This window comes from Calidris pugnax, unplaced genomic scaffold (genome assembly GCF_001431845.1).
Source record: "Calidris pugnax isolate Ruff unplaced genomic scaffold, ASM143184v1 scaffold8, whole genome shotgun sequence".
Taxonomy (NCBI): Eukaryota; Metazoa; Chordata; class Aves; order Charadriiformes; family Scolopacidae; genus Calidris; species Calidris pugnax.
The window spans coordinates 1,486,418-1,511,677 of NW_015090830.1; the positions used below are offsets into that span (position 1 = coordinate 1,486,418).

General features: G+C 37.5%; 1 protein-coding gene across 1 annotated transcript in view; it reads left to right on the plus strand.

The window, feature by feature from the left end:
• ADCY2 (adenylate cyclase 2 (brain)) overlaps positions 1 to 25,260 on the plus strand; it is a 198,162-nt gene that overhangs the window by 24,423 nt on the left and 148,479 nt on the right. Inside the window, exon 2 of the mRNA XM_014941045.1 lies at positions 22,007 to 22,168. Within this exon, the coding sequence (XP_014796531.1) occupies positions 22,007 to 22,168 (162 nt within the window). The remainder of the gene's footprint in view (positions 1 to 22,006; positions 22,169 to 25,260) is intronic.

Below are 25,260 nucleotides of genomic sequence, written 5' to 3' on the forward strand. Positions count from 1 at the left end.
AGGCCCTATTTAATTCCCTACCCTGTGAATGAGCAACCATACTATGCCATTGCATTGTTCATCCTTTTCCCACTTTTCATAAGACAGTACAAAACATAAAGTATTGTGTCAAAAAAGAGAACATGGTGGCATGAAGCATGTTTAACCAAACTCCACAGTGATTAGTGATTTGTATTTACTTCGGAAGTAAATCAACACACATTTTTTTCTTGATTGCCGTAAACTGTAGGTAACACATTGTCTCAGGAGTGGAAGTAAGAGGAATGTTTGCATCAGAACAAATTTGTTCTTGGCAGAGATGACTGGGGAGCTTGCTGGCAGAATGAGTAACTCTGGATGCTGCATCTTAGTTCCTTATTCTCAGAAGATATTTATGAAAGTCAGCAATCTAAAAATGAAACATCAATAGAATTTTGCATCATATTAACACTCTGTTTTGATGAAAATGACAGTAACATTTCATTAACACGTGCATCATGAGTTACAGTTGCTGTTACAGAAGAGCATTTGCACTGGAATAGTAAATGGAAACATTTTAGTACAGGGCTACTGCAAAACCTTGATATTCTGGTTGAGAAAGCATTTCACCAGTCTTGCACAACTTGGTTCTTCTTGCACATTGGTGGTAGCAAGCAGCTGCTTTAGCTTCAACAATGCAAGCATTCACTGAGTTAGTGTAAATAAGGAAAAGAATCAGATCATCCAGAGGATCCTTTTCACTCCAGGGAGCACTGTGTCTTCTTTCAGCAATACAGAGGCACTGTAATATTTGTACTGCCCTCACAAGAGGATTTCCCTGAAAAAGCCAGTTATGGGAGATTGTCCACTAGCTTCCCTTTCATACGTTAGCATGGGGACATGCTATGAAAGAGGACTGAAGGCTCAGGGAGGTGAGTTTTATACCGCTGCTGGCAAAATGTAAATACATCACTGAATTGGCAGCATTTGGAAAGCTGCTGCTCTGATTTCCCCTGAGGGATGAAGATGATCACATTGAAGAAGGTGGAGTGGTGACCCTCAAGACCCTTTGCTCCCCTCCTCCTGGCTCCTTCTCTATTCACTCTTCAAGGCTCTTTTGTCTCCAGGCATCTAGTTTTACAGTTTGTATGGAGGGGGTCTTTTTTCTGTAAAACCACAGGTTTTAACAGTGCTTCTGTATTATGTAGGCTTGCTAGCTTTTTGAAGAGGGAAGTATGTCAGAGAGAAGACAAAATAGGCTAGAAATGCTGTAGCAGTGTCTTGTCGCTGTTCTCATTTTTGTCTGGGAACAACTGGTAAATGGAGTCCTAGAGGAAGACAAGAAAGAGAAAAAGTTGTTTGGATTTTGTTAAGCAGTAAATATAGAAAATTCAAGGCAAAATTTTTGACCACTAGGACACAGTGACACCTGTCTTAAATAAGCCTTTGAAGAAGTAAATTACCATGAAAGAATTTAAATGAGAACAGGAAAGAAACCATGTTAAATGCTGCTGGTAACTAATCTTACTGTGATGTGACATTTCTCTGGAAGTACTTTTAATTGTGCCAAATAACCTGAGAGCATTCTGAAAGCAGTATCTTTATCCTTGCTTTGCAAATCTAAAAATAAAGGAAAAAAAAATGAGAAAAGCAATAAGAAAGATGTAAGGGAGAGGATGCTGTATTACTCATGCTAGGGAATTTTAGCTACCTTTTCAACATTAGTGTCTCGCTTTCTTCTCTGAAGAATTAGTGTAAATTTCTCCTCAAGATTTCAAGGGTTGGAGTTTCAAGTAAAAAATCACAGATTAAAGTGCATATCTTATGTGGTTCGAAAGTTCTTGTGAAAAAGCTAGAATTCATAGAGGAAAATTAAAAGAATCCTTTTATTAAAAGCAGAATCTATACTTGAAGCTTTTGTTTGACGTACAGGCTAACACTTCAAGAGAATATTATTATTGAGTGGAGATGTGGGTCCAGATTTAAAGCTGGCAGTTTAAATCAAAAAGCTATTTACTATCCCCATTAAAAAATAGTGACCATTGATTTACACATTTAATAAAAGGAAAATAACTAACACATCAATTGGTAGCTAAGGAAACAGCCTTAAATCTGAGACCATTTTCTGGCAGTACATTAATTATTATTTTTCCATAACCTCCCCAGAGGATGGAATTAATGACACATCAGGAGGTGTGAAGTGTTTTATTTCTAAGGTCAGTGGACCTACTTATTTGTCTAAGAGAAGTGCTTAAAGCAGCAGATTTTAGTTTCTCCAAGGGAAGCCTTTAAAGGAAGAATGCCATTAAAAAAACAACAACAAAGTTTTAAATTATTTTCTTAGGTTATTATTGATGTAATCAAACTTAGTTTTGTAAACAATTGAATTTTTATTTAGAATTTCATTTCCTTATTTACTAAAATCAAAAGGAAAATTTGAAAGTCAGTTTTACTGTTCCTTGTTTTAATGGCTCATTTCAGAGTTTCTGGACAAACAAGGGCACCTTGGTAGAGTATTTCAGCTTGAAAAGTCAAACAAATTTCTACAGCTTTTGAGGGCACTGGTCATAATTAATTACTGACAGAAATGAGACCTATGGCTTTGCCACTGTGGCATATATAGTAACCTATGCTTTGCTTAGCTTAGCAAAGCTTAGTTTAGCTTAGCTTTACTTAGTCTTTTCTTAACACTGATGCCCTAGTCGTATATATTTCTGCTCTGCCAATCTATGGTATGGGGTTTTTGATATGGAATTACTCATCTGGGTGGGACACTAGCTCACACAATCCAGCAGGAGGAGCTTTTTGTTATGAATGAGAAACAAATAAATCTGGAGCCCAGGAACCTCAGTGGAGCTGAGTTTGGATGCAGACTTCTGCCTGCCCTGTGCTTGTTAATTTTTAAGCTTTTCTGCAACACAAATAACTAAAAAGTGTTGAAGTGGAATGTTCCAAAATACTGGGGTATGATAATTTTTATTTAATTAAGTAGTACTATGAATAAGTAGTGGTATTTATTACCTTTTCTAGCCTCATAACTAAGTAATTGTCACTCTTTGTTTTCCATTTCTTGCATTAATGGAAGTCTTTGTGTCCTGTTTAGATTTCTTTTCCACTCTGCTAGTGCGTGCAGAGGCATGTGTGTTGCAGCGTATTTAAAAGAGTAAGCATTTTCTCTGTGATAAACAATTCTGCCTGGTGCTGGCAGCTGGATGAGTCTGATAGGTTTGTGTGGGAAAGACCTTGAGAACTTTTATTTGGCTTACTTAGAAATTAAAACATTAGCCGAGCTATAGATTCTTGTAAATATGCATTTGTGCTTTTAATTATTTATAGATGAGAACAATTATATATAAATGATGACAGAAGACTCTTCTGTTTTTTTCACAAGCAGCAAGCTAACAATAACCAAAACTCAGAAGATACACCATGTAACTGAGCGACTTGGGGAGTTGTGTGGGGCAAACGTGGCAGGGGTTGACAGTGGGGTGTCCTATTCTAGTTACAGAGAGGTCCAGACAGCTCTGGAACTGGTGTTAGCCCCCATCTCATGCCAGCCGCAGCAGCATGCAGTGCCCCTGGAGCGGCAGATGGAGCCGGGGGGAGGAGGGAAGGCAGGCAGGGAGATGCTCTGGGGGAGACACGGGGAGGGAGAGGCTGCCGATGAGATGCGTGGCTGGAGGTGTCCTCCTGGAATAAGGTGCTCCATCCCAAATGGGCACCCTTCTGAAGAGACTGTGGCCGTGAGTAACCCACGCTGGGGCAGGGACAGCCCTGAGGGACAGTGGCTGCGGGTGGCCCACACCAGAGAACCACTGGCTTAGTTGTTCATGTTCTTTTTTTTTTTTCTCCAGTAACCAAAGCAGTGATCAGAAATTGATTTTGTCAACTCATTAAGTAAAAATCTCACAAGTTGACACCATTTTGCTTGCAACAAAAAGTTAAAAAGAAGAGCTAGCTAGTTCAGGTCTAGCATGCTGCTTCCTCCTTCCCTTTTCTGCAAATTATTTCGCCTTCTTGGCTTGGGTCTGTGGGTTTTCCCTTTGTTTTTAAGGCAGAGTTAATGTTTTCTAGTATCAGCTTTGTGCTGCTGACAGTCAATCAAAACCCCCAACTCCCCCCCCCACCCCCCAACCCTAAACCATGCAGTGACTGGAAGAGGCAAAGACTTGATGTCATCATGAAGATGATGTAATTATGTTTTATGACATTAACAGGCATTTGGGAATAGAGGATAGTGAATTTGGGAATAGAGAAGAGTGTTTTTACAGTGGACATCATATTCCTTCATATTCTTACACTGAAAATGCATAGACATTTTCTTTATACATAGAATAACATAGCCAGGCTAACAATAGTTATTTAGTACCTTTTGAAAAGGGAGATTCCTGGGTTTTGACCATTGCTCAGAGCCTCTTTCTATCCCTAGCATGATCAAATGTATTGAACCTTTGTGATCTTAGATGTTGATAACCCATTTTAGGTAGCTGTGTAAGAGCTATAAAACCAATCTTTTATTCTCCATTTCAAACTTCCACCTATGGTAGCATGTGTAGAGCTCTGTCAAATATCTTTAAGATATTTTTCTGCATATTTCTGTGAAATACTGCAAGACAGATGAAATTATTTAAAATTATTACTTTCCTGAGCAATGCAGAGGTTGCTTCTATCAAGGTGGAGCTCTGGAATCATTTGTGGCTCTGTGGGCTGCCTCTCAGGCTCCACATTAGAACATGCTCCTTGATTTCTTGGCAGTTCATCGGTGATTCTTTTAGGCAAAACTCGAATGTTTGGTTCAGTAAGTATTTCCAAACTGTAAGGGAAGAAGTGTGAAGGGGGAAGGGAGAGAAGATAAAGCATACTGAAAATGCCCAGTTTTGCAAAAACTGTTGCACTGTTTAATTTATTCCAGTGCCTAAGTATGTGAATAAGTCTGTGGGCCTGAAAAAAAAGGATGGGACAAAATAAGTGGATTTAAGAAAAAAACCTTCATTGTATTGCAAAAGAAAAGTGTTGTTGATAAAACCACACTCTAGCTACTGGGCACTGTGATTTCTCATTCATTTTAGACAGGTAAAATAATTTTATCCAATCTGATAACATTTTAATTTAAATATTTTTCACTTTTACTTATTTGCATTCTGAAGTTTTGGGGGGTTGTGCTACTCCTAGCTTCAATTTCACCTTATTGATCATTTCTCCAAGATTTTTTTTTTAGCTATTGCCCAGCTACTTCAATGAGTTAAATGAGCGTACTAAAGTATGTAAAGTCAATAAAATATAAAAATAAAATATAAAAATAAAGAAATAAAAGAAATTTTGGGTTGACTGCCTGAATCCAAATCTGTTCCTAACTTGTCAAACTTGAGTCTGGTCTCATGCTATTATGTATCAAAAATAACTCCCCTGCTACCAACTTAGAATAACCAGGTGAGAACAGAATTAAGCCTGTACTTTTTCCTTCCCCAACAACATTTTCTGTTCTGCTGTTTGTGTAAAAGAAAATCATGGGATAAAAAGCATTGTTATTTCATGAACAGTGACAAGTATAGTACTGAAGATGTCTATTATTTTGAAGTCAACCTTGTAAACCACCTTGACTAAAGTTTCGAAGGGTATGAGTGATTTGGCTTTTCATACGTGAGGATGGAAGAAGACTTTGAACTCTTGCGTTCTCAAAATTTCCAAGTCCCATTCAATCCCATCTGCACTAAATTGTACCCTTTTTTCCCCATTGACAGATGTTTCCATACTACATAGAATGTGGCAGCAACAGAAGAACAGTGCCTTCTTTTTTCCCTTTCTGTAGGATGTGTGCTGTGATGAAAGTCAAGTTACTATACCCTTTTTTTTTTTTTATATTTGATAAAGCTACACTGACTCCAGAGAGCATAGTTTCTGCATGTTTACAGAAAAAAAACAATCCAATCTCTTACGTTGGTAAGACTTAAAAAGAGGAAAGAAACTACTGAGAAAGAAGTACATAGTTTCTGTAACTTTGCATCACAACCAGGGAAAACTGATGTATTCCAGTGAAAGGAATGGGCAAATTTAATTCTTTAGGCCATGAATCTCCAGGATACAATCTGAGGTAAAATCCTTGTACATATCTGTAGTAATATCACTGGACGTTTTACTGTTAGGCTTTGGTGCCAGTGGTTGGGAGGGTTTTCCTTAGTCTAAGAATTTCTATGATGTATAGTAGAGAACATATACTCTTATATCAAGATCTAAATGAAAATGCCTTGATCTGGAGAAGAAACATTTTCATGGCTTTTATATACACTAAAAATGTCTCAGGAATAAAAATTATGGTGTCTGTGGTAAAAATAAAATTATAATTGGAATAATGATAATTTCACCTAGAAATAGATGAGGGTAGACATTAATTATCTTTTTACTCAACTTTAGTACAGCGGTGACAAATATTGCCAGCCTTGCACATGTAGTTAGCTGTCTCTCATAAGAGCTGTTTTTCTGAGGAGCATTGATTGTAAAAGGTGCCACTGAAAGCCCCACTTTTAATAGTGGCCTGTTTTTAAGTTTTAATCCTGTCATCTTTAATTCATGCTTCTTTCCATTTGTAGCTAAAGCTTTCACGAAACTATTCCTGTAGGAAAAGGCTACTTGCAGAGGTGGACTGGATGCAGAATAACTCTGAGATTTGTCCATTAGTACCTCAAAGTGTAGAAAATTGCATCTCGGAGCTGTGGAGTTCTGTTTCAGATTTCTCCTGTCATATTGGCGAAATAAGTACAGTGTCTGTAAGATGTGTATAATTAGATGTTGTAATGGGAGTTCAGAAGTACTTTTATGAAATTTTAGGAGTATGGGAACACTGAAATCTTGTGTTATGTGATTTTCTATACGTTTCCCCTTCTTGGTAAGTCCTGACATATCTTTCAGATGCTGTTAGGGTGTACACTGGTTTATTTCCAGCACCAAGGATAATGTTATTTACCTAACCTGCCTGTTACTCCTCGGAGATTACTGATTGCTATATCATGTTTCTGACATAATTGTGTTGCACCTTAAAATAGTAGCACCTGTGTATTAGCATCCAGTATATTAGAATTAGTTGTTCTGTGTCACCCACTTGGCATTTTGGTGCAGCTACCTTGCTTTCATTGACGTCCTTAACATGAACTGTGAAAAAAAAGCCAAACAGATATGAATTATGATTCCTGATGCAAGGGAATAGATTAAATAAACTGAATTATCTTCATAGGTGGTCCAAACTTGCTGGGAGACTCTTGGAGGTACAGCCCTTGCTCATGTGTTTCTGAAGGCGTTGGTCTGCGCTTATCATCAGAAGACATCTCTTCTGTAAAAACTCCCACTGACCCTGTTTCCAAGCATTTTATCTTGCTCAACACTTATTTTTACATTATCTGGAGTTGCACTGAGTGCTATGAGAGCGTGATTCAGTATCTCATTTTTAACGATTACCACTTTGACAGGGATAGCATTTGTCAGTTACCTACCAATCAGTCATAACACAGACCGGGTTAAAATTATTGTAAAATAAGCAATTTGTTTGCAGAACAGGAAAACAGAAAGCTACACAGTTGCAAATGTTTTTGAGATGGAATACAACAAATAAAGGAAGATCATACTTAGGTTTAGTTATCCTTAGATCAACTCCAGGGCGTCAGTCTGTCCAGTTGTTTGCAGCATCCATCTAATCATGTGGCTGGGCATCATGTTCTTATGCACAGGAAACCTGTTCTTACGCACACTCTACATTTTTATTCATGGAACAGAAATTTGATCTGGACTTGTATGTTTCCTTTCCCCCCAGTCTGGCCTGTGGTTCTGTTCAGATTCACATCATCATCCTTTTCTCCTTTCTCGCCTAGAGAAAAGCTGCTCCTACCTGATGGCAAAGATAATTATCAAGTCTCCTCTCACTGGACTGTTGAAAGACTTGGTGCTGTGTTAAATTATTAACCTACAAATTGCCAGCCTAACATGAGGTGAAACACCTGCCTTCACGGGTCAAGGCAGTGTTTGCGCTCTGTATATAGTCTTTTCAGTCATTGAATCTTACATTGTATGTTACAGCTGTAGCTTGTCCATCTTGCTTTATCCAGTCATTTAAGTGGAATTAATACCTGTGGTTTACTGGTTTAGATTAGACACACTGGTAATCAGTCACTTTGCTATGGCTGACTTTTAACCTTCCTCTGCAATAGTAGGAGACAGTTGTCACGCTAACGGGTAGAAGCAAAAATATATCCCATTGCTCCCAAGTAGTTCCTTTTTTTTTTTTTTTTTTTTTTTTTTTTTTTTTTTTGATCTGGGAGAGGACAAAGCAAAATAGAGGAAACTTCTGCTCCTGACACGAATGAAGCTTTCTTCGTGCTTGGTGTTGTAGGATTCCTCTGTACCACTAATCAGGCAGCTGGATCCATTCAGGGAGAAGGAATGAGGCAGCTGAGTTTGTGTAAGAATATATGCCGGCATAGATTTGTTGGCGGTGGGGATGTGTTAGTCATCTGGATAGGTTGCCTGGGAAAGAAATGTGAGATCCGAGACCTGTGTTTAGTTAAACTTCAGTTTATTTCTCTGAGTTATTTAAATGCTTGGGCATTTGAATTGACTGCAAGAATAGATTATTTTTTTTTCACTTACTACTGTCATGGAGTGTTGTGAAGTCCAGCTGCTTCTGAAATACATGGCATATTTTTTTATTTATTTTGTTAGCACTAAATCAGGTCAGTAGTGACTTCGGATTGGTGTTGAGCACTCATTGTAATTGGCGAGTCTCCTTGGAAATACAGTGAGAATGTTGTCTTATGACCGTATTCTTCTTTTACAAGCCATGCATTGTTTCCATTGATTTTTATATTATGATCCACAAACATTTCTTAGGAGATAGAATTTAGCCATGTCTGTTAATGTGAATGTCTGTGTGTTTCCATCTATTTCTGTTTGTGTGAACAATCAGATAGAGAAAAAAAAAAAAGAGAGAAGGTCACTACTATATTGTCGTAATAATTGCGAAGAGCGTGTTTGTGTTTCACGCTTCTGTTGGAGGGTCTCTTTCATCATTGCACTCCCAGCAACATCTGTAAATTCTTGCCTTTATTTTCCAGCTATTTTTTCATGGACAGAGTCGTGCAGTTCTGTTGAGTGAGACTGTGGTATAATTTAAGCAGAATGTGACCGTTAGTTTTTTAACACCATATGACTCTTCTAATATTGGCAGTTGTTTTCTTCCAGTCATATCTACTAAGATCAGGACCTTGACTGGATTTGGAGGTCTGGGCACAATAGTGGTTTGGGATTGGATATGTCAAAAAAGAGAGCAATCTGAACTTTATCTGTCTTTGTAACCAGCCAGGAGTTTGGACTGTATGACCTCCAGAGGTCCCTTCCAACCTAGGTTACTCTGTGATTCTATCAAGTAGAGAAACATGCCAAACATTTAGTTCTTCAGATAAATTTCCTATGTGTGTGGTATACACTGCCTAGACATGTTTCACTGTAAAAAGGTGCTATTCTTATTCCTGGAAACTTCTGACAAGTTTTCTGGGATGTTGAGTATTTCCTTTGGGGACCCAAACTTCCATACAAATTGTTCCACAAGAACTTTTGAGGAGAAAAAAGCTTTGTGGTGTCAAAGGTGTGAAAAGGAAGGTGTGAAACAAAATAACACAATCTATTCAGCAAGCAATGGCTGGAACCTTCTGCAAAATAAGGTGTGAATTAATTGTTGACTAATTTTAATATTTGCAGTGCAGTAATACATGAAAACCCATGCTTGATAAAACAGACTAGATTAACTTTTTCTCTGTATTTATCCTGCTGGGATTAATTTAGTCTACCACATTTAACTAATCCTATAGCTACATAATGAATCTCTTTGTAATTAAAAGATAGCTGCAATTAAGAATTGCACATGATCACTAGTCCGTGAGTATCTGGGGCTACATTATTCATTAAATCAATAAACACTTTATAAAAATAATTACAATATTTTGAATGTGAAGAATTCTGTATTTAAAATCAGGATTATTAAGATTATTAAAATCACTCAGCCTAAGGATATGCTCCACCGCTGCAAAATTGCTTTAAATTTTACATAATATTAATTTAAGTACAGATGTTACATTAAAGTAATATCAGCTTATAATTATTTACTTATATACTCAAATGACCAGGATTATATTTTTCATTTTCATGACAAAACGTGTGTGTGAAATTCATCTGAGAATTTCTCAGCAACAAAGATATCATCTGCATTGCCATTTTTGATTGATTTCCACGTTGTTATATTCACTGTTCCAAAAGAAATCCACAAAAATCTCTGGAGAAGAAATCCCAGCTGCATTATGACAACAAGGTTTGGATTTAGAAGGAAAAGCAGCTCATTGTGAAAACCTGAGCTGAGGAAAGCATTTGACCTTGAACAGTGTGCAGGCAGAGAGAGAAGTTTGGGATGACTTTTCTAATGGTGAATCTGCTTGGCTGTCAGGTTAAATTCAAGCCTTAATATAATTTCTGTGTAGTTTCTCTCCTGTTTAGTCTTCTTCTTTCAGTCTTCAGGTAAAAAAGGCCAAACCTCTGACAGACCTTCTCAAGTGGAGGCCTATCTGTGTTATCAAAACAGGTTAAATTTCTATTAATTACTATGAAATTATTTTACCCACATCTTTTTTCTTGAATTGCAACTGAAATGAAATCCGTATTAGAGAATAAACAGCTTTGATCCGTGTCCTTGAATCTAGTAGTGATTAGCTTTTCTGGAAAAGGCTGCTTTAAAAATGGGGCAGTGGGGAAAAAAAAGTGTGAGTACCCTCTCCGTCTCTCTATTTTGTTCAGGGGAGTGGTATGAGTAAAAATACATACAATTTTTAGATGTCAAAACTGCAAAAGAGATGATGATGATTACTGCTACTACTTGATTTGGTACACATGTCCATTAATGTTCAACGTTTCCATCTCACACCTCTGCCTTTTGCCCTGCCAGAAGGTTTGTTTGGAGTGAAAGGGGAAAGGAAACTTGGGCTGCTGTTTTCACAACAACAGTACTTTCTTCTTATGGAAGCAGCATCCAGGTTGCTAGCAGTGTTGCTCCCCGGGGTCCATGTCAAGGTTGTAGCCTTAGTGGCTCCCAAAACCTGACCACTTTCTGAAGCTGGAAATCACTTTGTGGTTTTCAAAAGTTGAGGTGTAGGACAATGTTGTGAAAAGAATGTTGGGGCAAGTTCCCATGCACAAAGATTTATTGGCAGGATTTGTAGCTGATGGCATGCCTTGACTCTAGTGGTGAAGAAACACAAACAAAATTGGAGAGAGGCAGAAAAGGGAAAGGACAAACTCTCCCCCCTGGCCAGTTAGGAGGACAAGTATCAGGGAGACTCCAGATGAGCATCCTTCCTTGTATGTCCCTCTCTAGTGCAGGGGTTGGTTCTCCCTGTAGTGCTTTTCCCATAGTGACTACACGGTATTCTTCAGGGCCTGCTCAGACTCCTGGATGGTTGTTCACGCACATGATGCTGTTAGTGCTGACTAGAACATGCTTTTGTGAGGGGCAGGTGCTGGATGCTACTCGTTTGTTAAGCTCTCTGCATGCTCATTATTGGGTCCCCTAATGTAAACCAAAAACCGCAACTGAAGAGAGGGAAAAGGGGAAAAAAGAGGTGAGACCCATGCCAGTGGCAATCCTTTCCCATGAGAACCCACCAAAGCAACCCTGGTTTGGCACGTGCAGACTCATGGGCATAACAGCCAGGGTTGCAAATAGAAAGCCCTGATCAGGATGAAAGGCTGAGGTCCCAAAGGCACCGTGCAACAACCAGAGTGGTAATCTCACCCTGTATTAAAGTCTTTGGGAATATATTAACAGAAGATCTGAATACCTTTGGGAAAGGTGTGTCACAGCGGGATAACACAGATTTTTCGTAATTGCTACAAAACCTGTCTTAGCCTTGTGGCAATTAAATGCTATGGTTTTTTTTCCTTTTTTTTTTCCCCTCAAAGTTTAGACTATCTTAACACAGTTTTGTCTACTCTTCTGACATCATACACGTCTAATCATGTTGTTTCTATGATTAATAACATTTTCCAAGGAGGTGTTATGTCGTATTTTGGCAGCTCTCCTTAAGAAGAAATCTGTTTCCTTCCTTTCCATTAACATTATGCTATTACCACTCTGCACACAGTCACGGTATTTCATGGCAGTCATTGAGAGCCTCCTTTCCTTGGCAATTTCGTGCATTTCTTCTCTGGTTTGCCCAAAAATAGATGCTTAGGAAAAAACATAATTTGCAAAAAACCATTCACTCAGGTTATCAGGTTTCTGTAAGTGGAGTCATATTGCTCAGTCGTTTCAATTTTCCCCGTATTTCCTTTGCAGCGGACTCTGTCTTGAGCTGTTAAATGACACTATTGATCTGTAGACTATTGATCTGTGCAGAGGAAATCCAAGTTTCCTTTGTTCAAGCTCTTCACTATTTTAATTTTTTTTCTACCAGATATACTCCAGCCATGACTCTTTATCACACTTCTGGTTATTTTTCACTCATTCTGGCACCAGCCACAGCAAATATCAGCTCACCAGGGCTGTTGTCCTTTGCTGACCCTTGCGTGTCTCAAGGAAAGGAGGCCTTCTGCTCTCCAGGGGTAGTGACTACTCTTCTCAGTGTTATCATCTGCATACTCCTGCTTGATAATAGACAAGGTCAGGGAGATGTATGCCCTCCTTCCCTGGGAAGTTGCTCGGTTACTGGGTACTGTTCTAAGGGTAGTTCTGCTCTCTGGAACATCAGAGGTGTTCCTCAGCACACAGAGGTGCAATTACTCTGCTTAGCAGCTCTACATTTTTGCTTTTCACCATGGTCCTCTTTTTCCCTTCTTTGCTTTCAAGCGCTGCTCTTGGTGGGTTCCCTGATAACCATGAAAACAGAAGTTTTCCAGGGCTTCTTGATGTGTTGTCGAGGCAACTCTGATGGTTGCAATGTTACCATAGGTCAGTATGTCAGAGGCATAGGTCTGTCAGGGCTTAGACTTCCTCAGGGGTTTGAGTGGTACTTTGCTGGACCTGGTCATGGTTTCGTGCCTTAGGCTATGTTAGGAAGAGCCGTGCCAGCAGGTCAAGAAGTGATCCTTCCCCACTGCTGGTGACACCAGATCTGGAGTGCTGGGTCCAGTCCTGGGCTCCCCAGTACACAAGAAATATGGATTTACTGGAGTGAGTCCAGAGGAGAGCCACAAAGATGACTGAGGGACTGGAACATCTTTAATTTGAAGAAAAGCTGAGAGAGATGAGGCTGTTCAGCCTGGAGAAGAGAAGGCTTAGGAGGAATGTTATCAAGATGGGGGTTTGTTCTTTGGATGTTATTTTAAGATGGGGAGAAAAAAAATGCATGAACTAATCAAGAAATATGCATATCATAGATTCATACAATGTCATCATGATGCTTGATTCTCTATTCTTTTCCTAATAATTGCTGCCCTTTTATTTGCCTTTTCAACCACTGCTATCATTTGTTTTTTCAAAGAGCTGCTCACAGCAACTCCTTTATCTTTTTCTGAAGTTGTAGTAACTAAGGTTAAAGCTGCTTTTGTAAGTGTTCAGTTAAAGTTGTTTTTCCCATGACTCTTATTTTGTACTACTTATGTTGCATTTTGTCTGCTATTTTATGGCCCAGTCACAGTAGTGTGATGCACTTCTGCAACTTTTCCCATGTGTTGTTACTTTTGAATACCCTGAATAATATTAAAAATCCATTAAACATTGCCACATCATTACTCCATTCTTTTTTGCAAAACATTTAGAAAACCATTGAATAGATTCTCAGAGTCCACCAACAGTCCCTTCAGTATAAAAGCTGAACATATATTTGCTTTTTTTCATTTCCTAATTCTACCTTTTACCAATCAAATTTACCTGCAATTCTCTGGAACTGTCTTGGTGTTTAGGAGGTACTGATAATCAACATATATAGTCCAGAACTCTTATAAGATGCTTGAGCATAGTTTATTGGCCCTGCTGTTTAAAAATGTCTCAACATTAGTGTATGTGGATTTATATACTTGCGAGCTAATATTTTGGAACAGAAAACTGTATCGCAATTATTCTTTAGCATAATGCAAATATATCATTTGGTTTTCCCTTAGTAGAAAACAGACATTTTTATTTGATGGTTCTGTTTTTCCTTTAATATAATTAACAGTTTTACATTCTCTTATAATAGTTGATCAAGTGCACTGTTAGACTTCTTTCATACCTAACATGCAGAAAAACCCTTAGATCTCCTGGAATGCAGTGTATTCATCTTCTACCCTTACTTATTAGAATTCTGATTTAAACTAATTGCTGTCATTGCTCATGTTTTCTGTGTATGTGCAAGCATACATATTTTAACATGGATTTTCAGATCCTTTCTAGCCAGGTTAGGTTTTTATGCAATTTATGCTTCTTTTCCAGTTGTGTATGGTTCTTCATTTTTAGGGAAACTTTCAGAAAGTTTTCAATGTATGTTCTTATTAGACTCTTTTTAAATTTGAGGCACAAGTGCTTGAGTGTTGTAAAATTACCTCCTTAATAGTCCAAGTGAAATTACTTTATATTGCTTTGGAGTTCAGATTGTTTACATATACTGTACAATCATTTGGATCTCTTTTGATTTTTCCACTTTTAAAATGTGTTAATTTAATTGCAGTTTACTTTAGAATTGTGTGGTATTGTTCTGAAGAGGATGCAGTGTGGCCTTAGCCAGAGTTAAATATGTCCGGTATTACTTTTATGGTGGCATGGGAAGACAAGATTTTGGTTTTAACGATGTTCTCTAGTCCCTTTCTCACTGGCCTTAGATTAAAAAGAAAAAATAAATTAAGGAAAATTATTAAGGTAGCATTTAAGAATGGTATCCGCTGTCCCTTTTAGAGAAAATGCTTGCTGTGATGATCAGGTATTATTACTGCTGTTGTAGGTTTCTGATCTTAAGATTTATGGGCAAAACACAGAAAGGAAGAACAACAAGGATGAATAATGTATTCTCTATATCTGATGCTTTTCACTTGTCTCATCACTGGAAAAAAAAAAGTATAGCTTATTGTCAGAGACTCAAGTCACTGCAAACACATGCTTTTGTTGGGCTGTATGAAGTTGCCTAACTGTCTGCAGGGACCTATCAGCGTTGTAATAGAACAAATCTGTCTTCTTGACTAATTAGGCTATCCTGTGGTTGAAACAAGGGTGAGGAGATATAGCAGAAAGAGGAGAATGAAGTGAGGAAGAAAATGATATTACTAACAGGCATCACGGAGTGAACCAAATTCTTTTCTGAATGTGGTCAGGAATAATCTCAAAGCTCCTAGAGATGATGGTAGATCAGTCTTCTCTTTCTGTAGCAGGAAGGATGAAAAATTGTTATGGATCATTAGGTCACAGATCCCATATCATTCTTACTGATTCCATTCAATGAAATAAAAACAATTCTGTGACATAGAAAGCAATCACACAGTAGAGAGCATGCAATCAGGTAATATCTTGATTAGTTCAAATGTGAATTTTCCTTCCTTTTCTGGGGTCTTTCATCTTATTGTCATATCAGTCAGTTACTTTAGCAGCACATAAGAAGGTGCCTTGTTGCAGTTATTTTAAAATATCCATTTCCTTGCAGTCAACTTGCTTTTATTCTATCCTATTTTGCTAATGGTTGTAGTTAATTTTTTGGCAGAGGCTGTAATGACTGTTTCCTGATAACATTTAAACCCAGACTTCTACACAAAAGAAAGGGATTATTAGTTTGAGAGTTCTCCATGCTCAAGAACAAGGCATGATTTACAGGGTTGTTTACTACCTCTATGATAATTATTGGAAAAGAAAAGTTTACATTTGGTAAAAATGCATGAAGTAATAATTTTTTGTGGACATAATTTTGTGGAGTAAATCACAAGCACAGTTTTCCTTTTTTATTTTATTACTGAGGTTTATCATATACCTGGCAGTTCGGAAACATTAGCTTTATATGAATTAAAATGTACCTTTTTTATATTTATACACATACTGTGTCATAACTGCTCTTTTCCCTTCCCCTTCCCTTTCCCCTTCCATTCTCTCTCTTTATTTTGTCTTTATTCTCTTCACATTTTCCTCTTTCTTTGAATTACATTTGACTTTTAACACAAGAGCTCAGAAAACTTCCTGCAGGGTCAGACCATGGTCCACTTAGCACAGTACTCTGTTTCCAAGAATGGCAAGAGAAGCTGCTATCAAAAGGCAGCACTCAAGCTTGATCACCTTTTGTGGTCTCTTCCCTTCGTACCTTTCCAGCCTCCGCAGCTCTGTTAGTGATGTCAGAGGGTACATTTCAGCCCTGTCTTTTCATTATTGGTTTCTGGACAAGGTGTTCATGAATTTGTTTAATCTCTTTTTGAACCTGCTGGTACATTATGAACTCCTGTGGCAGCAAGTTCAAGAAGGTCACTATCTGCTAGGTAAAGATGCACTATCTTTTAATCTGTTTTAAATCAATCTTCTGGTAGTTTCATTCAGTGCTTTTGTTCTAGTGTTGCAGGGTTTGGTGAACACCAAAGGTTCCACCTTCACCTTATCCAATGATTCCATAGTTTAATCCATTTTATAGGTGTCTCAGAAGTCGATTTTAGTACTCAATGAATTTTTTTGTTCTATGTGGGTAGGTTGTTTTGTCCTTTTAACATTGCCCAGCTTCTAGAAATCTGAGTCTGAAGATTTGAGGCCAGGAATTCAGAAGTAGAATGGCAAGAACCTTTAAATATTTTCAACCTTTACTCTGTCTACACAGAGTTTTAACAGACAGTTTATAGCTTTGATAAATACCTTTCTGACACCTTAATACATACATTTTATTAAATTATGAATATAATATTTGTAACTATTTTTAAGATTTGTAGGTCCTTCCAATTATTTTATGAAACCTTCTTTTTTATTTAGATATATGTATGCAGACAAAATTTGAAATCAGTAGCTGTAATCTAAGTGTCTTTCCAAAGGAAAATTCTTTAATTACTTAATTAAGTTTTACTCCCTTTACACAGTAAGTGTGAAGCTGATCTTGAAAAACGTCTGAAAAGGGATCCTGTGGTGGACTGGCCCACCTAGGATGAATATTTGTAGTCTAACAGTTTAATTATGGGAACAAGGTCTTTTCTAGTTACACAGTGAAGAGCTAGCACTATTTTTCCAAGCATTTTGCTGTCATTACACTTGTTTGTCTTGTCCCAAACAGCTACAGATATTTTACTAGCTGTAGCCTCATTACTGCTGTCTCCATCCAAAGCAGTGCTTTTCCCTGACTCATACTGAAACAGTACATTTTGGTTTCTGTGCCTGCTTCAATGCCAAGATGTCGTACTCCTTAAGGGGAAATTCTGGTCAGAGTAACACTAAATTGAATGAATTTTACATATGTTAGGCCAGGTAGGATTAACCATTTAACACACTCTTAAAAAGGCTGTCTAGCTGAGAAATTGTGAGTCATTGTTGGAACATAATTTGTATAAAATGAACAATTAGTATGTTTTTGTACAATTGTTCTCAGTGTCAAAAGCAACATCCCCTGTGGTACCCTCTCTGTTAGGAAAGACAATTTTAAAGTGTAAAATACGTTAAACTTTCTACTCCAGATACCCTTCAGAGTTAAGGTGATGTCACTCAGAACAGAAACTGGTGACAGCAGGGAGACAAGGTTTCTGAGGACAGGTGGGGTTCTTGGGCTCCAAAACCAGGTTTGATCCATGGGTTAAGTCCCCTGCAGTTTGTGGCATCACAGTCACTAGTAAAGGTCAAAGGCTGAAGTGGCCAACATATATCTGGAGATATTGACACAAAAATGCCATCATTAAAAATGTTCAGAATGGACTTGATTTAAAGAAGGAACTACTTCTCTATCCTGTACAGCCAAAATCTTTCTATTTTTCAACATCTGTGCAGGTGCTTATCTACAGTTTTATGTTGTGTTCTGTAAGAAGAGTGTGTATTTGCGAATGGTCGTGGATCATCAGTTAGTTCTGATGCCATGCTGGCATTATACCATTTGGTGTCCAAGTCTCTCTAATGGCGTCACTACAGCAATCTGTATGAGAACTTTTGCTGCCCTTCTGAAAGCAGCTGCACAAAATGTGCAGAAAAATAGTCTGTTAAATACCCATCTAGACAGCTGCGCTATTGCAGCTCATCATCCTTTAAATTGCTGTGGAAAAGGACTGCTTACACAGTAGATGAGAATGTGGCACTACTGAAGTGTGGGAGAAGAGATACCCAGAGCAGCAAACACACTCAGAGTTTGCTAAGCTCTGACAGTCAAGAATGATGGGCAAAAATCCTGGATACCCCTCAATCAAAGCAGGAAAGCCACATACTTCTCTGTAAGGTGCTACACTGGTGTTAACCAATATACATACCAATATGCATATCATCAGTGCCCCAATACTCCCCATCTCCAAGGTATTGATAACATAAAAGCATCGTAAAAATCTCTGACAATCAAATTCCTTAAGCAATTTAAGTTCAGTTCAGGACAAAAAGCATGTTTCAACTAGGCAGTAGCAGTGATGACTCATATCAAAGATTGCTTCCAACACAGTTTCAAAACAGTGACAGGCTTTGCGGTTATGGCACACTTTGATGGAACAGGCTGGTTTTAAGTGACAGAAATAGTGCACTGTATATTAATACTGTATTTACTGAGGGGTACACACACCAAACACAGACATGCATGTGATTCATATTAGCAACTCTTGCAATGGGATAGTGGGGATCCTTCACAGCTTGACATCGCTGCTTTTTAATGTTTGTATCAGCAATATCCTGCTAATTCTTACCAAAAAAACCCATAAAAGGATGCTGTCCTTTCTGCTGACTGACTGAGTCCAGAAAGCCTGTCTTATCTTCCTACCTGAAGAACCACTCGACTCAGGAGGCTTTGAGTATCAACTTCTACAGTATAAAAATTAAACACAGCAACATTTTGAAATATGTTGAATGGTCCCAAGCCTTACAACCTATGTACGTCTGCTATCGAGATGAAAGGTAGAAGCATCTTATTTCAGGGTACTTGAGGAGAATATTTTTGAGCCATAGTGAAATAAATGGAGCTCTCATCTCCTTGGGTCATTAGACCATTACTGGAAAAAGACTCTGGCCAAGAATCAAGAATTATTGTCAGGAACTGTTCCTAAATGCACTTTGGATAAGAGTTTCTATTTTAGCATGACTGCTACCTCTCCCACTTTGCAAGCATTCTGGGACCTAAATTGCAAGATGAAAATATAAGAATTGACAGGTCAGTTTGTTATGAAGTGTTCTTTAACACAGTTCTAGTCCAACTCAGCCTGTTTGATGTTGAGTAACAGAGAATTTGAGGTATGAATATGTAATGTCAAGAGGGGTTGAAACTCAAATCTCTCTCTGTTTGTAGTTGTGGAAGGTTGAAATTATGCATGTGTTTTCAACCAAGGATAGTAGTGAGGTAACTTAAAGAAAGGATACTTGTATACAACAGTAAAATAAATTTGGAGCTGATAGAGTTTATACCACTAGAAGCATTGCAATATACCAAAATCTTTTTAATGTGCTTAGCATATGTTTTATGTCACAGTTGAACAATAACAACATCATATTGTATCTTATATCCACTGAGTTTTAAGGAAGTGGTCGAGTCTCTATCCCTGAAGGGATTTAAAAGATGTGTAGATGTGATGCATAGGGATATAGTTTAGTGGTGGACTGGGCAGTGCTAGGTTAACAGTTGGACTTGATGATCTTAAAGGTCTTTTCTATCCTAAATTACTCTAAATGATTCTATGTACCTCACAAGTGGGGTGAATTGTTTAGTCTGGCTTTAAAGTCAAGCCATATTCAAGCGTGGAAAATATGCAAGTTCTATTTTTTGGAGAGAAGACAGAGAAGGATATTTTTTTATTTTCTAATCATAAAATTCTTACAAATATGTAAATGCCGTCTTCCCCCTAGTTAATTAGAAAGCTAAACTTAGAAACAATAAAACCTCGTTTTCATTAAAAGTCATTGGGATTGGAGGCATTTGAAATCCTTCCAGAACTAGGGTCCAGAGTTCTTCTTCAAACCATTTTTTGATGGGAAACATGTCTCGGGCAGCTGGTCTTACATGCTGGTAAGGTATTTTGCCTCTGGCTTCCATTCATCTTATGCCTATATTAGAGGACCTTTCACATCCCTTGTTGCTGCCTAACTCATTATTCAGGTTTTCCCCCTTCCGTGATGCCTGTTATCACGACAGAAGAACATGAGATTGCTCTAACATGATTTGTTCTCAGTAAAATCACATTGGCCATTGTTCACATTTTTCTTAACTATCAGAACTCTTGATTATGTATTGTTTTATTATCTTGTCTGTTACTTCTCCAGGAATTGAAGTTAAGCCTTTTTCCCAGCCTTTCAAAGACACATGATGGTTTTGCCTTTTCTAGTCTACTAGAATTTTCTACACCTTTTTCAAGCTTTGAGGTTTATCAGTTTGTTCCCTTAGTATCACAGTTGATTTTTACCCAGCCAGAACAACTTGAAAACATCATACTTAAATAACCCTTCTCTTATCTAGACCAAGTTTGTACATCGTTTTCTTTGCTGTTGTTTTCACTAACATCTGATCACAGTTAAAACTTTTAGGGAGGACTGAAACTAAACAGACACCAAACACTTCTGTTTCCCTATGCTGTCAGCTGGTAGACTGGAAGAGGAGAGAAAAAAGTTTTCCCTTTGCCCTTTTGTAACTTTCTTTTCTTATTTTCCCTCATGTCCTTTGCAGTTCTGTTTCATTTCATGCCATTGAAATTTTTGATTCTTGAGCATACGGGAGAATTGGGCAGAATCAAAAAGAGTATGAGTGATCAGGGGCAGCTGGATTAATCTTAGTGGAGGAATTGGAAAAAGATGAGTGGACTTCCTTCTCCATCCATTTTTGTCTCCATGATGGAGAAGAATGCCTCCACTGCCTTGTACACGTACATTATGATTCAGTTTTGACTATCACATGCAGATGTGAAGAAACAAACTGACAAGAGGAGAAGACAGCAGCAAATTATTTCTCATACCTGCTTGGGAGCTTTCTGAATTAAATACTGTGTATACAACTGTTGGATGATGAATAGGCTTGTAAGTCAACTAAAACTGATGGAAACACTTACATAGGGATATAATTATACGCAAGCTGCCACATTTTCAGAATTGCCTACTTAGTTACGTGTGCAAAATCTGTGTCCCAAATCTAGTTATGTTTTCTCAAATATGTGGTGGAGTTTAGAACATACGCATACCATCAAATAGACAAACTTTTGTATGTATAGTGAAAGAATCCCTTTTGCTGTTAAAGGTTGAGAGAATTTATTCCATAAAGTTAGTGTGGATGCTAGTACCCTTAAAAAGAAGCTAGCAGTAAATTCTGCTTATGGGCTGTGATTGTCTGATCATTTATTTGGACATGGAAAAAAAAATATATTATCTTAAAATTGAATTTGACATACATTGTGCAGATGCACATGAAGTATTATATTATTACACCAAAATGCTTGGCCGAACTTGAGCTTTTTTGCCTAATGTGATGTTACATTAAATTGTGAATTTTTAGTGCATGAAGACAAATGAAATCCCTCTGCATTGACATTTAGGCCCCATGGAGGGTTTTGGCAAACTGTTTTGTAATGCAGTTCACAATCAGAAACCACCACTCTCAGGAGAACTACGCTCTAACTGCAAACAGAGTGTTAATAAAATTAAAATTTAAAAGATAAATTTGAAGTTAAATTTGAAAAGTTTGGAGTATTGTGTTGTTCTTGAACCATGATGTAGTATCTTGAAAGTGAACTTCTTAAATCAAATATAATGTAAATTTTCCAATGCTTTTTAAAATGAATTCTTCCTAAATGTATTTTCTGCAGTGGTTAGCAGTAACTTTCTTGTAAAAAACTGATGTGTAACTTTATGCTGAAGACAGTTAAAATTAAATGCTATTTTTTTAATGTTTTTGCAAAGTGAATTTGACATGCTTCTTTTTTGTCTTGCTGTCTTGCACAGGTATCATTTTTCTTGTTCATTATTTTTGTGGTGTATACCATGCTGCCCTTCAACATGAGGGACGCTATAGTTGCCAGCGTCTTGACCTCTGCATCTCATACGATTGTGCTGAGCGTCTGTCTATCAGGTACAGCTGTTGTAAAGGAACACTTGGTTTGGCAGGTAGGTGCTTTGTGGAATTAATGATTGATTATGCACTGAATAGCCTGGTAAATGAGCTGGGAGTACCTCAGTGGGTGCTTGGGAGTATAAACTTATTTCTCTCTTAATTTCTGAGTTGCTACAGACTTGATTCAAAGGTAGTTACTTTCTAATAATGAGAGTGTCAGTAATGTTATGTCTCACTGAATTGCACACTTAAGTGCTAGAATCTACAGCCACGTAGTGCTCACTGATGTGAAAACTAACATTTCTTGAAAATTCATGTCATGCAGCCGTATTGCGGTAGATGCATTACTATGCTGGTATGTCAACCACATTGCTCCTCTCCTCACCTCATTAAAACCTAGCTTCCAAGGCTAAGGATTTTTGCCAGGTATCAGGTATCATTTGACTCAAAAAAGCATTGTTCCTTTGAATAATCCAAGGTCTGCAGTGTTGAGGATCTGTTGGGAAGACATTGCCCTCTCCAAGTCAGCTGTAGGGCTTGTCCTGCTTCTGTAATTCTCAGCCATTTATAGGTATTTTACAGCCTCCTCCTGGTTTGGCCCCCTGATTGAAGGGCACTGGCTGGCTCCAGGCTCTATGACATTCAGGAAACCCATCTGTGTTTTCAGTTGGGTCTTGGCTTGTAATTCAGCTCTTATACTTTACTACATGACATACCGCAGATCAATAATTCTTAAAAATCCAAATATTTGGAGTTGTTTTTCTTTACTGTTTTGCAGAATATCTCTTAAATGGTGAAATACTGCAGGTTTTGTTGTAATACTGTGATTGATAAGAATATTGTGAATGGTAAAACGTTGATAGAAATCTGTATTTTTAAGGAAAACTTTAGATTTCATTTTGAAAAGCAAATACATGGAGTTTTTTAAATACAGTTATATCATTTTAGGGAAACAGAATTATTTTAATTTTTGCATCAAAATGTCACTGAAGCTTAAAAATACGTACCATTTTAGAAACATTCCAGTAGAACAAGAAAGATAGACATCATGCTATTTATTGTGACTAGCATGAAGAATGAGCAAATAGTCTCTACTTACGTTTTAAATTACTTGAGTCTTACTTGGAGAAACATTGTGCCTCAACAGGTAACTTCACAATTGCAGTAATTTTACAAAAGTTGTGCCTTGTAAGTTGTTATTCAGGAAAAATACATTTTATTTCCAGATATGGCTGCAGATCTGTTACATGGAATATTGAAACTGAAGTCCCATAAACAAAATATGTTCTAAGACGTAGTACTCTGTAGAAATTTTCAATGGTGGCATAAGTGGTTTTGCTTTTCTCTTGCTGATTTGGGTTAGTTGTATGTTTTTTGTGGTAGTTGCCAAGTTGTGCTATATGTTAACCAAGGACTGTAGTCATCCATACTCAATGTACTATTTTAATAATTCAGTAATACAGTTATTGGTAATTGTAGTGGAATAAATCAGGGACAATGTTATTCTTGGGTTTATGTCAACCTATGGCTTTTATTCTGGGCATACATTATGCTGCTAAAACAGTATCAATGTTTGCCACTCCTTCCCTAAAATCATTTTGGGTTAAAGCTGCTGTTTGCAGAATTTATCTATTTTCCCTGCCTATCTTTCTAGACCATTAAAATTTGGTATATCTAAAACAGTACTTTCAGAAGATGTTATATTTTTAGTCATATCATGTCTCCAAACTCAAAAGAAATAAACCATGGGCTGTGATGTACAATTAGTGTCTTTTGTCTCCTCTAACTTCCTGTTTTATTCTGATAAAGTGGAAGTCTTTGAGCAATTTGTAAATTTGTTAAGAGTATTTCATTTCCAGGATGTTATCAATTTTCTATTCTTTCTTTGTAAAATGTATTAAATATTCTGAATAGATTGGCAGTTACTGAAAGTACTGAGTGCACTGCATTCTTATATATGAATGTGTGGAAGGGGCTAAATGCCACTATCACAGTTAATTTGCCCCCTGTACACTTTTAGATTAGTATTGTTTATACTTTGGAGTGTAAGCAAAAAAATGTTTGTTTTGTGTTCTTTGGTTTTGAAAGTTGAGACCACAAATAAAGGATTAGATTAGAGATACTGATTACACTAAAAGGAGAAGTAACATTTGCCAGTGATATACCTCAAGTTAGTATAGGGTAAGTGTGCGTAATTAACAACAACAACAAAAAAAAAAGAGCTGGGCTATAGCCATTTAAAAGGACCATGCTGTTGAATGGTTTTCTTGAGGGGAAAAAAAAATAATATATTGGTGAGGCCTGGAGTGAAGCTGCTTTGCAGAGTTTGGTCACTAAGGCCCAGAGATGAGGAACTACCAGTAGACTGAAATTTGAAAGCATGTTTAGGGCTAAGTAGAGGAAATCTGGCTCATGGAGCTACATTTCTTTGACAAAACTATATTATTTTGTTTTCAGGGTTGTTGATTTGTCTCAACAAACCAGAAAAGAAATACATGGCAATGTTAGAAAAGAACAGCGTATTTTCCTTCTGGCATGGATTTTTTTTTTTTTTTAGAGGACAGAGAAGGAACAAGTAGTATGCACTTAAGAAACAGGAAGACAGGGGTATAACAAGTCTACCTGTAGGTAAATATCGGATATTACCACATATATCCTGTATATATAGCAAGTATCTTTCTGTAGAGAGTATCTGCATCTCCTTTATAACTACTTCCTATATATTGGAACACTTTGATTAAATCTTCTCTGGGCTTTCTCTTCTCTTGGATGAATAAACCCCGTTCTTTCAGTCTTCCTTCTTATGTCAAATTCTCCTGCCTTACAATGCATTTTGTAGCCCTCTGCTGAACCCTCTTCAATTTTTCAGCATCTTCCATTGACTCTGGTTGGCATCCCATGGCATTTTGGAAGTTAATCATACCTTCAGTCTAGCACTGGAGAAAAATTGATGTTCAGGAACATTTGTTTATTTTGAGATTTGTCAGAGCCTCTCTTACTGGTTTTGTCATTCCTTTTGTTGTCCTCTGTAAAGCTTTACACCTAAAATTAGCTTCAGTAAAGCTGAAAGGCTTAGCATGCCCTTGATTATGTTGGTTGCCATCAGAGAGTGTTGGTACTGAGATAAAAGCCTCCTGCTGGGATA